The sequence below is a fragment of the Sus scrofa genome, chromosome 7, assembly GCF_000003025.6.
Source record: "Sus scrofa isolate TJ Tabasco breed Duroc chromosome 7, Sscrofa11.1, whole genome shotgun sequence".
NCBI lineage: Eukaryota > Metazoa > Chordata > Mammalia > Artiodactyla > Suidae > Sus > Sus scrofa.
The window spans coordinates 58093333-58111897 of record NC_010449.5 but is presented as its reverse complement, the minus strand read 5'-3'; the positions used below and the strand labels follow the sequence as shown (position 1 = coordinate 58111897).

General features: G+C 40.9%; 1 protein-coding gene across 2 annotated transcripts in view; it reads right to left on the bottom strand.

Annotated features, from left to right (window-relative positions):
* The window catches only part of PTPN9 (protein tyrosine phosphatase, non-receptor type 9), an 86236-nt gene that overhangs the window by 52514 nt on the left and 15157 nt on the right, over positions 1-18565 (bottom strand). The window contains exon 1 of one of the 2 annotated variants that reach the window (XM_021099027.1): positions 2167-3168. The exons of the other annotated variant lie outside the window; for it this stretch is intronic. Coding sequence (XP_020954686.1) covers positions 2167-2178 — 12 coding nt within the window. The 5' untranslated portion in view covers positions 2179-3168. Of the gene's footprint in view, positions 1-2166; positions 3169-18565 lie in introns of those variants that run through there. 2 annotated transcript variants of the gene reach the window in all.

The following is an 18565-nucleotide window of genomic DNA, read 5'->3' as shown; positions in this document are numbered from 1 at the left end:
AATCTGAATGCCAAATGCTCTTTGCACTGACTCACCCCACAGGACTTCTTTGTGATTCATGGCAGCCCCCAAAACTGGACACTAACGTCCAGAGAGTCATTAAAGCTCCTCTGGATAATAGTTCAGGGGTGGGATGTGAGGGCGGAGAGCCTACTATTGGGGAAGGAGAGGGAAGCTTTCATTTTCATTGTTTGATCCCAAGCTGGCAGGATGCCTATTTCCATAATTGTTCCTATCTCTCAATTAACCTACGTTCTTATATCCTCTCTCACCATGTTTCCCCTCACATTTATAATCAGTTGCTGCTCTAGCCAAACTACCCTTCTGTTTCTTCATTTTATAAGAGAATTCATGTTGGGAATTTTTTTGCATGCATATTCTAAATTGCTAAACATTTTCTGCATGGCTATTTGGTCCCTTCCAACCAGAAACTTTTCTCACATATTGATCCAAAATGTGATTAACTTAATGAGAATTCTGAAATTTAAATGATCAGCCAATCAACTCTACTATTAAGAGGTATTTACTAAACTATTATGTATTTTTAATGTCCGTGCTAAGTATAAGGAACACAAACATGAGTTACTTCAAAAGGTGTAAAATCAACCTATTATGTGACCATGGTCTCCTCAACTCTGATTTTTTATTTTATTTTATTTTATTTTATTTTATTTTTTTGGTCTTTTGTCTTTTTGTCTTTTGTTGTTGCTATTTCTTTGGCCGCTCCCGCGGCATATGGAGGTTCCCAGGCTAGGGGTTGAATCGGAGCTGTAGCCACCAGCCTACGCCAGAGCCACAGCAACGCAGGATCCGAGCCGTGTCTGCAACCTACACCACAGCTCACGGCAACGCCGGATCGTTAACCCACTGAGCAATGGCAGGGACCGAACCCGCAACCTCATGGTTCCTAGTCGGATTCGTTAACTACTGCGCCACGAAGGGAACTCCAACTCTGATTTTTTAATTGAAAAACAAGGAAGAAAGGGTAACAGGAATGACCTACTTCGGAGTCTTGGCAATAAGTCCTACCTTGCAAATACAATCCTAATTGCTACATACGTGTTTAAACAACTAGCAAACTAGAGTTCCTGAAGAGTCAGCAAAACCTCATAGCAGAGTACCTAATTCATCCCCCGTTTCTAGGAAAGGAAAAAGGCCCTTTACAAACCGAGTAAAATCTAAGCTCCCTGTGGCTGCACTTGAGCTTTAGAACCCTCCAACGAGGCAATACACCTCACACTAACTAGAAAAGGAGAAAACCAGCAAAACTCATCAGGCAGAGTACATAAATAAAAAGAACCAAGAAAAAAAGACGATGAAGAAGAGCTTTCAGATGATCACTTTAGCCCAGAACCAGTAAAGTCAGACCAGAGAAATGAGTTCCAGAGGAGACAACAAAACAAACTTAAGATGCTCCACCAGAAAACAGTTTTGAGTTGCCTCTGTGGAGTGAATGGCCGGCATCAGAATGAGGAAAGACGGAAGAGAAAAGAAGGGAAGCCTGTACAGAAAGATCCTAGAAACAAAACTTCAGCGAGTCCAGAAGGTCCAAGGAAATTTTGTAAAAAGTCATTCCAAAAAATTTTTTCTTTTCTTGCTTTTTAGGGCTGCACCTGCGGCACACTGAGGTTCCCAGGCTAGGGGTCGAATCAGAGCTATAGCTGCCGGCCTACACCACAGCCAGAGCAACACAGGATCCAAGCCTCGTCTGTGACCTACACCACAGCTCGCAGCAACACTGGATCCTTAACCCACTGAGCAAGGCCAGGGAAAGAACCTGTGTCTTCATGCTAGTCAGATTCGTTAACCACTGAGCCACAACGGGAACTACTAAAATTTTTTTTATTATAGTTGATTTACAATGTTCTATCAATTTTTGCTATACAGAAAAGTGGCCCAGTTATACATATATATATATATATATACATTCTTTTTCTCAAATGAAAGCCATTTGGTTTTTTTGTGTTGTTTTGGGGTTTTTTTTGTTTTTGCCTTTTTCTACGGCCACTCCCTTGGCATGTGGAGGCTAGGGATCTAATCAGAGCTACAGCTGCCGGCCTACGCCAGAGCCACAGCAACACAGGATCTGAGCCACATCTGCGACCTACACCACAGCTCATGGCAACGCCAGATCCTTAACACACTGAGCAAGGCCAGGGATCAAACCTGCAGCCTCATGGTTCCTAGTCAGATTCGTTAACCACTGTGCCATGACGGGAACTCTGAAAGCCATTTGTTTTTTAATTAACATATCATCTTTTAAAGCCAGCACTCTCCTGGGCTTCTCTGAAGCTACCTGAAAAATAAAACACCAGAATAATAGAATATACTTTTTTCCCTTCTTATAATAAAAACAATAAATCGACAAATCAATATGCAGGTAGGAGGGGAAAATATAGTTAATTGACCATTAGGTGATACGAAATCGTCATATGTCCAAACGTTAAGATGATTCTTCCTTTTTCATAAATAAGCCGTGTTCCAATAAGAGACACACAGGTTTCACACACTTCCTTCAAGGTACATATTGGATTCCTTCTCACCAAATTCAGTTCGTTCAAAGTTCTTTTCTTTCTTCTTTTTATGACCGCACATGCAGCATATGCAAGTTCCCAGGCTAGGAGTTGAATTGGAGCTGCAGCTGAGACCTACGCCACAGCCACTGTAATACCAGATCTGAGAGGTATCTGTGACTCTATACAGCAGCCTGTGGCAATGCTGGATGCTGAACCAACTGAGTGAAGCCTGGGATCAAACCCACATTCTCACAGAGACTATGCTGGGTTCTTAACCCACTGAGCCACAATGGGAACTCATCCTGCAAGGTTCCTAAATGTCCTGTAGATCCTAAGATCTGTTGCCTTGAGCTGACCTCTGTCCCCTGCTGGTCAGGATGTTATTCTTGGCTTTAAGCACAGGAACAATTCCTCCAGATTTGATCTGTCTAGGCCTTGCATGAAGAGAGTCCAGTGTACCATAAACAGTGATGTGATATTTACAGATACAAATACACATACACACCACCTACTATGTTCAGCCCGAGATTCATTCCCCTGCATCACTATTCCTCTGGTGGAAAAGATGAACCTCTTAAAGAAGCTAGAAAGGATGGCCTCATCTTCAAAAGCCTCTCTCGGAGTTCCCGTCATGGCTCAGCGGTTAACGAACCCGACTAGGATACATGAGGATGCGGGTTCGATCCCTGGCCTCGCTCAGTGGGTTAAGGATCCAGGCGTTGCTATGAGCTGTGGTGTAGGTCTCAGACATAGCTTGGATCCCAAGTTGCTGTGGCTGTGGCATAGGCCAGCAGCTACAGTTCCAATTGGACCCCTAGCCTGGGAACCTCCATGTGACCCCTAGCCTGGGAACCTCCATGTGGGTGTGGCCCTAAAAGACAAAAAAAAAAAAGCCTCTCTCTATACACAGTTGATCAGATCTCTCCCTCTATTTATATGGGATTTGGTGCAGGCACTAAGTATAGACCAATTTGTGGCTGTTATCATAAAAAGTTCCATATATTTTAATGAGCAACACACTCTTCAGAGGGATAATTGAAATTTCTGAAATTAATATTCAGTGTATTTCCTGGTAAAAGAAAGAATGAGACAAAGGATGAGTCATAGCTTACAAAAGACTTCAGCTCAAGGCTAATGACAATGCAGATTCAATCCCTGGCCTTGCTCAGTGGGTTAAGGATGCGGCATTGCCTTGAGCTGTGGTATAGGTCACAGACGTGGCTCAGATCCCTTATTGCTGTGGCTGTAGCATAGGTGGGCAGCTACAGCTCTAATTCGACCCCTTCCCTGGAAACTTCCATTTGCCTCAGGTAAGACCCTAAAAAAGACACACACACACACACACAAAATCAACATTCATTACGATTTTCTTTTAATTAGCCAAGTAGGAATAGAGGGATTTACCTTAATTTGGGAAGGACTACCTAAAAGAAATCTAAGCAATCATCTTACTAAATGGTAAAACATTAAAAGCATTTTTTTTTTCTATTAGAGGGGAAGACCAGGAGGCCTTGTATTACCACTATCGTAACACTGTACCGAAGGTCATATAATACAAGACAAAAAGAAATCTGGTTCAGGAGTTCCTGCTATAGCACAGTGGGTTAATAATCTGGCTTGTCTCTGGGGTGTTGCCGGTTCAATCCCCGGCCTGGTATAGTGGGTTAAGATCCAGCGTTGCCACAGATATGGTGTAGGCCACAGAGAGATGCGGCTAGGATTACACACCTGGCCTGGGAACTTCCACATGTCATGGGTGTGGTCGAAAAATAAAAAAAATTAAAAAAAAAAAAGGAAAGAAACCTGACTCATAAAGACAGCAACTTAAAAGAGAAAAAAAAAAAAATCCAGAAATAACCTCATGTAAATATAGAATATTTTAATATAATCCTTTGTGTATATGTGTTACAAATGCTATGCCAATTAACAGGAAAAGTGTATTATATGAATTTGTTCATATATGCATAAAATACATATAGGAAAATACAAAAAAAAAAACTGAGACGAAACAAATTAGGGCCAGAAAAAAGGGTGGAAGGGTAAACTATAAGCTTTTAAGTCCATGCAAAACCTAGTCAAAAGCTAAATAAAATGTATAGATTTTAGGAGTTCCCGTCATGGCTCAGCAGAAACAAATCTGACTAGTATCCCTGAGGACGAAGTTTCGAGCCCCTGGCCTCACTCAATGGGTTAAGGATTTGGTGTTGCTGTGGCTGTGGCGTAGGCCAGTGGCTACATCTCTGATTCAACCCCTAGCCTGGGAACCTCTATATCTCATGAGTACAGCCCTAAAAAGACAAAAAAAAAAAAAAAAAAAAAGTATAGATTTTAAAAGATAAATAAGGGATTCCCTTGTGGCCTAGTGGTTAAGGATAAGCACTGTCACTACTGTGGCTCAGGTTACTACCGTAGCTCGGGTTCGATCCCTCTCCTGGGAACTTCCGCATGCCATGGATGAGGGCAAAAATAAATAAATAAAATAAAATAAAAGATAAATAAAAAGATGTCATTTTTGCCTATCAACTGACAAAAATTAAAAAGACTGGAATTCCTGCTGTGGCATGGCAGGTTAATGATTAGACCTGACTCCCTGGTGGCACAAGTTCAATTCCCCGGGGGCCTAGTGTTTAAGGATTTGGTGTTGTCACCATTGTGGCTCAGGTTTGATCCCAGGCATGGGAACTTCTACATGCCACAGGCATGATGAAAAACAAACAAACAACGCCACCTTACTTAACTTAGTATGATAGCCTCTAAGTTCATCTATGTTGCTGCAAATGGCATTATTTCTTTTTTTATTTTTGCCATTTAAAACTGAAGTATAGCTGATTTACAATGTTGCATTAATTTCTGCTGCATAGAAAAGTGATTCAGTTATACATATACATAGTTATACACATACTTTTTAAATATTCTTTTCCATTATGTTTTATCATAGGATACTGAATATAGTTCTCTGTGCTATACAGTAGGACCACATTGTTTATCCATTCTATATATAATAGCTTACATCTACTAACCCCAACATCCCACTTCATTCCTCTCCCAACTCCCCCGTCCCTGGCAACCACAAGTTTGTTCTCTAAACCTGTGAGTCTGTGTCTGTTTTGTAGATAGGTTAATTTGTGCCATATTTTATATTCTACATATAGGTGATATCATACAGTATTTGTCTTTCTCTTTCTGACATACTTAGTATAATGATCGATATTTGCATCTATGTTGCTGCATGCAAATGGCATTATTTTGTTCTTTTTAATGGCTGAATAGTATTCCATTGTATATATGCACCACATCTTCTTAATTCATTCAACTGTCCATAGATAACTAGGTTGTTTCCATGTCTTGGCTACTGGGAATAGTGCTGCTATGAACAAAGGAGTATATGCACCTTGAATTATAGTTTTGTCCAGTATATGTGAAATATGACACAAATGCACCTATTTGCAAAACAGTAACAGACTCAAATGAAGCTATCTACAAAACAGAAACAGATTTACACAAGACAGACTTGTGGTTGTCAAGGGGGAGGGGGTTGGGGGAGAAATGGAGTGGGAGTTTGGGATTAGCAGATGCAAACTATTACACATAGAATGTATAAACAAGGTCCTACTGCATGGCACAGGGAACATCCTGTGATAAACCATAATGGAAAATTAATATAAGGAAGAATGTGTGTGCGCATATATACGTGTGTGTGTGTGTGCATACACACACACACACGTATATATACAATGAATCACTTTACAGCAGAAATTAGTACAACACTGTAAATCTACTATACTTAAATTTTTTAAAATGTTGCAATGAATGCTGGATAAATGTTAATTCACTGTAGCATTGTTTCTAATTGCAAAATATTATAAATAATCTAAACGATCAACAATAAATAAGGAAAGGAATCAATTATGTCCATACAATGGACCACTGTGCAGCCATCAAAGCAATCATAGTTCTCTGCTAAAGACATTAATACACCACAAACATGGCATCAATCTGTAAAATACTGAACCAAAAGTCTTTATTCTTTTGGTTCCATGTTATTTTATTACTTTCCTTCCATAAAAAAAATAAAATGGAAAAGTACACATGAATTTGAAATTGATCCAAAATAGTTCTATTTGCTTACTTTAATTACTACCAGTGTTACCTAAATTATACTATAATAATTATTGCCACCAAAAACTTTCTTAGAATGAAAAAAAACAAACAAACAAAAAAAACAAAAAACAAAAAACTGTCCAATGGGCAGTCCTCCAAATTCCTAACAACAACAACAACAACATTGGAGGAGTTACACCATCTCTGGAGCACTGGGACACAGGTTCAATCCCTGGCCTAGCAAAGTGGGATTGCCAGCTGCTGTGTAGGTCACAACTGCAGCTCGGATATGATCCCTGGCCTGGGAACTCCACATGCCAAGGGTAGCCAAAAAAGAAAAAAAAATTGGGAATGAAAACCAAATCTGGGAGTTCCCATTGTGGCTCAGGGGTAACGAACCTGACTAGTAACCATGAGGATGCAGGTTCGATCCCTGGCCTTCTTGCTCAGTGGGTTAAGGATCCAGCACTGCCATGAGCTGTGGTGTAGGTCTAAGATTAGGCTTAGATCCTATGCTGCTATGATTGTGGTGTAGGCCAGCAGCTATAGCTCTGATTCAACCCCTAGCCTGGGAACTTCCATATGCCACAGGTACAGCCCTAAAAACAAACAAACAAACAAAAAACACACAAGCAACCAAATATGTCCAGCTATTTCTTTTTTGGGGGGCCTCACAAGGGGCATGTGGAAGTTCCCAAGCTGTGGCATAGGTCTCAGATGTGGCTCAGATCTGGTGTTTTGGCTGTGGTGTAAGTGGGTGGCTACAGCTAGGATTTGTTTTGACCTCTAGCCTGGGGACCTCCATATTCCCTGGGGTAGCCCTAAAAGACAAAAAATGAAAGAAAAAAAGAAATACATATAGAAAGGCAACAGAGGTAGTGTTTACAATCAGAACTGCTTCACTTTATTTATTTGCTATTTTTTTAAGGCAGTATCTGCAGCACATGGAAGTTCCCAGGCTAGGGGTTGACTCAGCTGCAACCACAGGCCTATGCCACAGCCACAGCAACTCAGGATCTGAGCAACGTCTGCAACCTACACCACAGCTCATGACAAAGACAGATCCCTTAGCCCACTGAACAAGGCCAGGGATCGAACCAGTGTTCTCATGAATGCTAGTTGGGTTTGTCTGCACTGAGCCACAGCCAAGAACTCTTTTTTTTTTTTTTTTTTTTAAGTATTTACAGTGTGCTCAAATCTAATTGAATTCTACTCACCTTTCCTTCATTGTCCCTATTTATTTTCTCTACTGGTTTCCTGTAACCAACAGCTTAAAAAAACACCTAGCACAGAATCTTCCGCAGTGGGTATTCAAAATTTTTTTCTTATTTTAAAAGATATCCCCACATCATCAGTTCTCTTATTTTGATAGCCATGTGTTGTAAGATATAAAATCTCTTTCTTTTACTCATTAAGAGATCAAGGAAACTTCAAAGTCCTACAAATCCCATCAAAAATGCTAAATCCAGATAACCATGAAGGAAGGCCTAACACCATCCTCCTGATGAAACCAAATATGACTGAAAATTGTGACTCCTCCATCTATTACATTAAGCACTATGCCAGAACCAAAAAGAAGAAAAGCTAACTGCTATTAAAGGATTAACATGACAATGAAAACTGAAAAGCAGGAAACCCAAAGTAGGGCTAAGCAAGTGAAGCTTCCCATAAGAGTCCAAAGCATCAAGCAATACTGAAGGGCCAGAGTTAATTGAGCTATTAAACATGAAAAGCTATTCAGTGTTAATAACTTCCTACCAGCAGAAGGGAAGGGCGAGGGTTTAACAGCAGTCTACCAAGAAAGTGGGAAGGCCCAGATCAGTAACAGATGTTCCCCAATACATGATGAACAAAAAATGTTCTACTCATAAAATGAGAAAAAGACAGTCTTTTCAGCAAGCAGTGCTGGGAAACCTGGACAGCTGCATGTAAATCAATGAAACTAGAACACACCCTCACACCATGCACACAAATAAAATCAAAATGGCTGAAAGACTTAAATATAAGACAAGACACCATCAAACTCCTGGAAGAGAACATAGGTAAAACATTCTCTGATAAAAATCTTATGAATTATTTTCTCAGGTCAGTCTCCCAAAGCAACAGAAATAAGAGCAAAAATAAACCAATGGGACCTAATCAAACTGAAAAGCTTTTGCACAGCAAAGGAAACAAAAAAGACAACTTACGGAATGGGAGAAAATAGTTTCAAATGATGCAACTGACAAGGGCTTAATCTCTAGAATATACAAGCAATTTATACAACTCAACAGCAAAAAAGCAACCACCCAACTGAAAAACAGGCAAAAGACCTGAATAGACATTTTACCAAGGAAGATGTACAGATGGCCAACAAGCACATGAAAAAATGTTCAACATCACTGATTATTAGAGAAATGCAAATCAAAACTACCACGAGATACCACCTCACACCAGTCAGAATGGCCATCATTAATAAGTCCACAAATAACAAATGCTGGAGAGGGTGTGGAGAAAAGGGAACCCTCCTGCACAGTGGTGGGAATGTAAGCTGGTACAGTCACTATGGATATCAGTGTGGAGGTATCTTAGAAATTTATACATAGAACTACCATAGGACCCAGGAATCCTACTCTTGGGCATATATCTGGACAAAACTTTCCTTAAAAAAGACACATGCACCTGCATGTTCATTGCAGCTCCATTCACAATAGCCAAGACATGGAAACAACAAATGTCCATTGACAGATGATTGGATTAGGAAGATGTGGTATATATACACAATGGAATACTACTCAGTCATAAAAAAGAACAACATAATGCCATTTGCAGCAACATGGATGGAACTAGAGACTCTCATACTGAGTGAAGTAAGTCAGAAAGAGAAAGATAAATACCATATGATATGGCTCATATCTGGAATCTAATATAAGGCACAAATGAAACTTTCCATAGAAAAGAAAATCATGGACTTGCAGAATAGACTTGTGGTTGCCAAGGGGGAGGGGGAGGGAATGGGGTGGTTAGGGAGCTTGGGGATAATAGATACAAACTATTGCCTTTGGAATGGATAAGCAATGAGATCCTGCTGTGTAGCACTTGGAACTGTGTCTAGTCACTTATGATGGAACATGATAATGTGGGAAAATAGAATGTGTACATGTATGTGTAACTGGGTCACCATGCTGTACGGTAGGAAAAAAAATTATATTGGCGAAATTACTACTAAAAATAGTAATAATAATAAAATGTATTAAGATGTTGGGAAAAAAAATGTTCTACTCCTTTCAAAATGCTTTCTGCCTTGGCTCATGGTTCCCTTCCTTAAGTAGAGAGCGCTGGTCCCATATCGCAGTACAGAAGACAATTCAGTCCATTCATTTGTTAGAGCAAGACTTTGCCCTCAGCTCCAGTTCACACAAGCCAAAGAGTGTGGTCCAGCAAGAAACAGCAAAGGTAGCAACCTTTGTAAAGCCTTTAACCTGCACCAAAGAAGGAACTGTATACACATCATATCCAACAGCCTAGGCACACTAAGTATTATTAACTACATAAAGAAATCGAAGCACACAGAGCCTAAATAAACAAGCTGCCCAAGGTCCTTCAACTCAGTAAATGAAGAGCTGAGATGCTAAGGTTCTGAGGTTTGAATTAAAGTCTTTTCAAATCCTACAATTGTTCCACCCACTAATGGCCTTGAGAAATGCAGGATATACACCATTCATCTCATCAGTATGTATGTTATCTGACATACATATTATGTCATATGTGACATTATATGTAACATGTTTATGACATATTATATAGTATGACATATATATTATGTCATGTGCTTGTCTATGCACAAAATTACTCTGGAAGATGTAAAAGAAACTGGCAACACTGGTTGTCTCAGAGATCTAGGTGGCTGAGATACATGGCAAGAGGGAGAATACTTACCAGATTCTCTTGTACGTTTTTAAGTTTAAATAATGTGACTATATTATCTACCCCCAAACTAAAATGTATTACTTTTATGCTTATATATGTTGTTTAAAGACTTTAAATATATAGTCTTTAACTAAACCATATTAGCTTTAACTAAAAGACTAATATATATATACAGTCTTTAACTAAATTATAACTATATATTTAGTCTTTAACTAAAATATATATATTACCTAAAATATACATACACAGACATGTGGATATCTGAACACAAATGGTCTAAAATGTGTTTTAAATTATGCCACCAAATGATGAGTTTGTTGACAGTCTAAAAGTCTTCTTATCAAGGCCAAAGATAATGAGTTAGGGAGCTCTACAAAGGGGTAAAGGCTCATAGCCACTTTTAGGAACCTTTAGCACTAAACAGGGTATGTGCCAAGACACTGTAAAAACTGTGCCACACCTGCTTTCCTGCTGGAGGCCTTTGCCAATAGCATGTTTACTAAATCCAATCTGGTATCTCTCCTCTCAGACTTAAAAATCACTCCCCAGACAAAGGTTATCAAAAAGGATGAAGAACTCCCAAAGACAACAGAAGAACATGGAATACAACATAGACGAAAAACAGAAAACAAAACAAAACAGAAATCTGGAGAATCAACAGGAAGCTCCTCACCATCAGCAAAAGCAAAGTCATCTTGGTTCCCAGAGATGGGAGTTGAGAGGAGTGGGGGAAGGAAAGGTCATTCTCCATAAGGAAGAACCCAAAGGCAGCTTGCCAACTGCTACCCATTCTAGCTGCTTAGTAAGAGGGTAAACCACACAATCAGAAGAAACCAGGAAAGTCTTTCTAGGGCAGGGGGGGAAACTAAAGGACTTGGAGGACCTAGGAGATGAGGGAGGCATTTAGTAACAATTTTTATCTCTTTGTCCAATTGATGGCTGAGACTTCAGAAAAGATAGGAGGAATGCGAATGATGGTCAATAAACTGGATATCATGTTGGAACTTTTTTTTAGGGCCACACCTGTGGCATATGGAAGTTCTCAGGCTAGGGGTCGAATTGGAGCTGCAGTTGCAGGCCTCTGCAACAGCAACAGCAATGCTAGATCCAAGCTGTATCTGTGACCCACACCACACGCAGCTCACCGCAATGCTGGATCCTTAACCCACTGGATGGGGTCAGGGATTGAACCTGAAACTTCATGGATACTAGTTGGGTTTGAGCCACAACAGGAACTCCATGCTGGAACTTTCTTCTCGTTTCCCTACTCCCAACACTGGCTTAGTTACTCCTATTCACCCTTTAGGTGTCAATCTAAACAGCACTCCTTCACCTTGGAAATTTTTACTGCCTTCCACTCAGGCACACAGTATTATAAAAAACTTATGTTACTGTCTACCTGCTCCCATTAGCATATAATGGGAATACAACATAGAAGAGAAACTCATCATTTGGTGGCATACTTTAAAACACATTTGGAGAGGCGCAGGGCCACGTCTTCCATGCTCACAAACGCATACTTAACAGCAAGCGCAGTGCACAGCACCATTTTGATGAGTAAATACTTGAATGATGATAGGTTCTCATTATTCCTACAGGAGTAGGAAAAATATGTTTGTCTGAATACCTGACAATCTGATTATGAGAGCTTAAAATTGAAAACAGAGGAAGAAAAAAATTCCTGGATAAAACTGGGAAAGAATATCAAGAACGGCATTAAAAAAGCAATGGAAGAGGTGAATATTAAATCACAAAAAAGACTATCTGAGAATTAAGTTGCCAATCTTTTTTGTTTGTTTCTTTTCTTTTCTTTTCTGCTTTTTTAGGGTCAAACCTGCAGCATATGGAAGTTCCCAGGCTTTGAGTCAAATTGGAGCTGTAGCTGCCAACCTAAGCCACAGCCATAGCCACACAGGATCCAAGCAGCGTCTGTGACCTACAGCACAGCTCACAGCAACACTGGATCCTTAACCCACTGAGCAGGACCAAGGATCAAACTCGCACCCTCATGGCTATTAGTTGGGTTTGTTACCACTGAGCCACAATGGGAACTCCAAGTTGCCAATATCTTTAACTTCAGACATCTATAACAGAGATATCCAAAGTAAGTTTACAAATTTTATGAAATAAATAAGACATATCTCATAAGAATCTGAGTTTAATGAATTTTTGAATGCAGTTCCAGATCCCTCAACCCACTGTGCCAGGCTGGGGATTGAATCTGTGTCCTGGCGCTAGAGAGACAGAGCCAATCCTACTGTGCCACAGCAGGAACTCCTTAACCACTCCTTCCTATGGTCAAGTGTGCTACCACAGTGGGGCATATGATACCCTGTGGGAAATGATAAACAATCATACCCAAAGATGGTCAATTTTTTTAAAAAAGTAATAGTAATAGGACTTGTAGTGGAGAATTTTAAAGGATAGAAAATAAATAAATAAAAAGATTTTAAAGAAATTCCCTGCAGGGAGGGAGACAAACAGATGTTTATTGAGAGCCTAGAGTATGCCTGCTGAGCCTGAGTTAAGCTCTGCATTCATGGTTTTTGCTGTTCTTGTTGTTGTTGTTTTGTCTTTTTGGGGCCCCACTCACAGCATATGGAGGTTCCCAGGTTAGGGGTTGAATCAGAGCTGTAGCTGTTGGCCTGTGCCACAGCCACAGCAATGCCAGATCCAAGCCGCATCTGTGACCTACACCACAGTTCACAGCAACACCAGATCCTTAACCCACTGAGCTGGGCTGGGGATCAAACCTGCATCCTCATGGATACTAGTCAGATTCATTTCCGATGAGCCACAACAGGAACTTCCTGCATCCATGTTTTATTCAAACTATCCAACAGTAGGTATTAAGACATTTTATACATGAAGAATTGGAGGCCCAGACAAGTTAAAGTCCATGCCAACTCACACAACTCATAGTACAATCAAGATTCCTAAACCAAATCTGACTCTAAAGCTCACACTCTTTCCCTTGATTTGCTCTGCATCTATCCCTGGCCTTGTCTCATTGCTGTAAATGACTAAGATAAAGGCCCTGGGTCATGCTGACCATATAAGACAGTTTTTAACTAAGAGAACAAATATACTGTAAAAGAAAACACAGATCTAAAAGATCAAAACAGGAGAGAGGAGTTCCCGTTATGGTGCAGTGGTTTAACGAATCCGACTAGGAACCATGAGGTTGCGGGTTTGGTCCCTGCCCTTGCTCAGTGGGTTAACGATCCAGCGTTGCCGATCCAGCGTTGCCGTGAGCTATGGTGTAGGTTGCAGACGCGGCTCGGATCCCGAGTTGCTGTGGCTCTGGCGTAGGCCGTGGCTACAGCTCCGATTCGACCCCTAGCCTGGGAACCTCCATATGCCGCAGGAGCGGCCCAAAGAAATAGCAAAAAGACAAAAAAACAAACAAACAAACAAACAAAAACAAACAAACAGGAGAGAATGGGCTAGAATGGTACTCAAAAGCAAGGCTTTGGAGTCAGACTCGGGTTTGAATCATCAGGTTCTACCACTATTGTTTAGAATGCAAGTAAATTACCTAACTTCTTTGAGCCTTAATTTCTACACCTTTATTTATTTATTTGTCTTTTTGCCTTTTCTAGGGCCGCACCCACGGCGTATGAAGGTTCCCAGGCTAGGGGTCTAAATTGGAGCTGTAGCCGCCAGCCTACACCAGAGCCACAGCAACGCGGGATCAGAGCCGCGTCTGCAACCTACACCACAGCTCACGGCAACGCCAGATCCTTAACCCACGGATCCTTAACCCACTGAGCGAGGCCAGGGATCGAACCCGAAACCTCATGGTTCCTAGTCTGAACTGTGTCACAACGGGAACTCCTTCTACACCTTTAAAATGGGAGTAATACCCCTTGAATCAGTATTATGAATTGGAGATAAAAAGTGATACTTTTTTTTCTTTTTCAGCCACACCTGTGGCATATTGGAAGTTCTTGGGCCAGAGATCAAACCAGCAATGCCACAGAGACAAGCCAGATCATTAACCTACTGTTCCACAGCAGGAACTCCAAAAACAGTATTTCTGAGGTTCTTGGCTCCTAAAGTTCAAGAAGTGGTAGTGAACACTGAATCTAACAAAATGATATTTAAGAAGTGTAAGTGCAAGAAAAATCAATTTTAGAAGCACCAGATGAAATTTAACAGAGGCACATAAGAAAAGTCTTAGGATTTCCTGCTGTTTCACAGGGGGTTAAGAATCTGACTGCAGTGGCTTGGGTCACTGCAGAGGCACAGGTTTGATCCCCGGCCCGGCACACAGTGGCTTAAGGATTTGGCACTGCCACAGCTGCAGCACACGTCACAGCTGTAGCTTGGATCCAGGAACTTTCATAGGCCGCAGGTGCAACCAAAAAAAAAAAAAAAAAAAAGAAAAAGATTTAGGAATCTTAGTTGACTTGAATCTATGAGTCAACAGTTTACTAAAACTGCCAAAAATTTGGAGCACATTATAGAAGCATGGTGCCCAAAACAAGTAAGCCCAAAACAAGAGGGCCTATCAGACTTCAACTGAAATGCTATCTTCAGGTCTGATGCTAAACCTTCAGATGGTCAAAAGTAAATCAGTATCAGTCCAGGAAAAGATCAGAATGGCAAGATGCTTTGAAAACACAGGAGCTAGTTCTTCTATCCTGGTTCTATATTTATATTCCCTTCCACTTCACACAGTGAAGCTACCTCTCAATTGCTTCCATTCCCTAATAACTAACACATCTCCCCTGTAGCTCCTTCCCTCTCCCTTGATCTTCATCTTCTACTTCCCTCTCTCCCCCTCCCCACTGCCTCTCCTTAAACACCTCAAGCTCAATTTTGCCAAAGTCCAATGGATCTGACAGGAGTGACTTGATGACTTCTAGTCCAACAATTTAGGATTAGGCACATCAGACCTGTTGCTACTACAGTCCTGTTTTGCAGATGAGACCTGCTGTTGTTAATCTACACATTTAACTGGCCCCATTTTCTTCCTGAGACCAAGCCCAATTTGTGCCCTAGGTGACTGAACCCTGAGTGTTACATATTCAAGAAACTGGGACCATGACCTAGAGCTTCATTACCCCCTCAAAGGGATACGGCTGGCCAAGAGGCTGCAGTTAGGCAATGTCAATCATTTCAGATCTCAGCCATCTCAAACTTGCTGAATCAATACTTCCAAACCCAAGCAGGCTTCTCAGATAAACTAAAGGACAAACCTATTCAAGCTCATAAAATAGTACAAGTAGATCAGCTTATTGTACCAAAGAAGCCATTTGCAAACCTACAAAGAATGAAACCTGGAAAAGCTGCCTGCAATCTGGCCATCCTCAGTGCAGTGTCCCATTTTCAACTCCAAATAGAACTGGGCTCAGCTCCCAGGCAGGACCCAGACAGTAAAATCTAGTAACTCCTATGTCCAGATTCTCATGGCAACTGACACTGGAGTAACACAAGCTTCCCTGTGGAATGGCCTTGTCAAAGTTGGCAGGTGTTCCTGGCTATATCAGAACAGTCTGTGTCTTCTTCCCTTCAATACTCCCTTGGAAGCCAAGCATCTCTCTAGGGAATGCCATCTGCAGTGGACATCAGGTGTCTCAACGCCCTGTTTTGCAGACACACCAGTTCATTTCTATTCCTCAAGTAGATAAGAGCTCTGCTCTGTCTTTACATCAGAGAAAGCCCAGTAAATGCTAGTCTTTTAGAACTCTGCCTCATTGTTCCCCTCCCTTGGAACAGCACAGTTCTAATATAAAATCAGATGATTCGATGATTCCTTCAGCTTTCATCCAGTTCAGTCAAGACTTAGAGGTCCAGAGCCTATTTGTACATCCAGGCTTTCTCTTCCTAAAGTGGGCCTAAGTGTCTAAGCTCACTTCCAAGGTGGTTCCCAGACCAACACAAAAGCACCCTAGTTATTTCCTTGACTACTAATTCTTAAACTTGAGTATACATTTGGAGCTTTGTTAAAATACACATTGTTGGGAGTTCTCTCGAGGCGCAGCAGGTTAAGGATCCAGCTTTGTCACTGCTGTGGCACAGGCTCAATCCCTGGCCTGGGAACTTTCACATGCCACAGGGGTGGCCAAAAAATAAATAAATTAAATTAAATACATATTGTAGGATCTCACCCCTAGAGCTTCTGATTCAGAAAGTCTGAGGTAAGACTTGAATATTTCATTTTAAACAAGTTCCCAAGGCATGCTCATGTTGCTGCTCTGGAGACTACACAGTGAGAACCACTGCTCTAGATCAACAATATTTCAAGTCATTCCCAAAACTATACTGAGAATGGAAGGGAAGAGGAGGATGCTGTACTTATATGGATCAACATGCATCATAACATTCAGTGTATGTCCTACACAGACAACTCTTTGTTCTCCTACAGAGTAGACTTCAACTGGATCTCACAGGTGAAATACTTGAAATACTCATAAGTTTGAACAGATGACAATTCACATACTAACAAACTACTAACTGTACAGATAACACCCTATAACCAAGAAATGGTACTTATGTAAGATCAGTAGCCAAATGAGAAGTGGAAGTAACACCTATTCTCCTTCCTTTGCCCCACCAGCTACATTATTCACTAAATGAATTAAAACCGGTAAAGCACTTAGAATAGTGCTGAGCAATTTTTTAAATTGTGGTAAAATACAAATAACACTTATCATTTTTACCATTCTTAAGTATAGAACTCAGTGGCATTAAACACATTCACGATGCTGGGTAACCATCATCTCTATCTATACCCAAAACTTTTTCATCATCCTCAACACAAACTGTGTACCCAACAAACAGTAACTCCTTCTTTCCATCTTCTCCCAGCCTCTGGTATTCTACTCTCTGTCTCCATGAATTTGGCTATCTAGGTACCTCATGCAGGTGGATTCATACATTTGCCTTCTGTGTCTGGCTGATATCAGAAAGCATAATGTTTTCAAGGCCCATCTATACTAGAGCAAATATTAAAATTTCATTCCATGGAGTTCCCATCAAGGCTCAGTGGTTAACGAACCCAACTGGCATCCATGAATACGTGGGTATTTGATTCCTGGCCTCGCTCAGTGTGTTAAGGATCCAGTGCTATCATGAGCTGTGGTGTAGGCCAGCAGTTACAGCTCCAATTCAACCCCTAGCCTGGGAACCTCCATATGCCATGGGTGTGCGGCCCTAAAAAAAAAAAATTACTTTTTAAAGCTGAATAATATTCCATTGTATGTATAAACTACATTTGATTTAGCTGTTCATCTATCATTGGACACTCCAGTTGGCTTCTATCTTTTGGCTACTGGGAATAATGCTGCTATGACATAGATATATACATTCAAAATGTATCTATTTGAATGCTTGCTTCCAATTCTTTTTTTTTTTTTTTTTTTTTTTTTTTGGTCTTTAAAGGGCCGCAGCCACGGCATATGGAGGTTCCCAGGCTAGGGGTCCAATTGGAGCTGTAGACGCCAGCCTACGCCACAGCCTACGCCACACCGATCCAAGCCTCATCTGTGATCTACACCACAGCTCACAGCAACACCGGATCCTTAACCCACTGAGCAAGGCCAGGGATCAAACCTACGTCCTCAGGATGCTAATCAGATTCGTTTCCGCTGAGCCATGATGGGAACTTCCCAATTCTTTTATGGTCTTTTTTGTTTTGTTTTGGCTGTTTTGGCAGCATGTGGAAATTCCCAGTCCAGGGATTAAATCTGCACCACCACAGTGACAATGCTGATCCTTAACCACTAGGTCACCAGAGAACTCCACAATTCTGGATATACCTACGAATGGACTTGCTGGGTTCTAGGGCAGTTCTATGTTTAATCTTTTGAGAAACCACCAAACCGTTTTCTACTATGGCTGCACCATTTTACATTCCCACTAACAGTGCCAACATTTGTTATTTACTTTCCTTCTTTCTTTTTTTTAATTACAGCCATCCTAAGGGTTTAGCCACTATTACTGTCATAAGTTTGATGTGGGCTTTTACCAATACTTATTGCACTGTAAGGGACAGCATGACAACAACCAGAGGTTCTGACTAGTTTCCATAT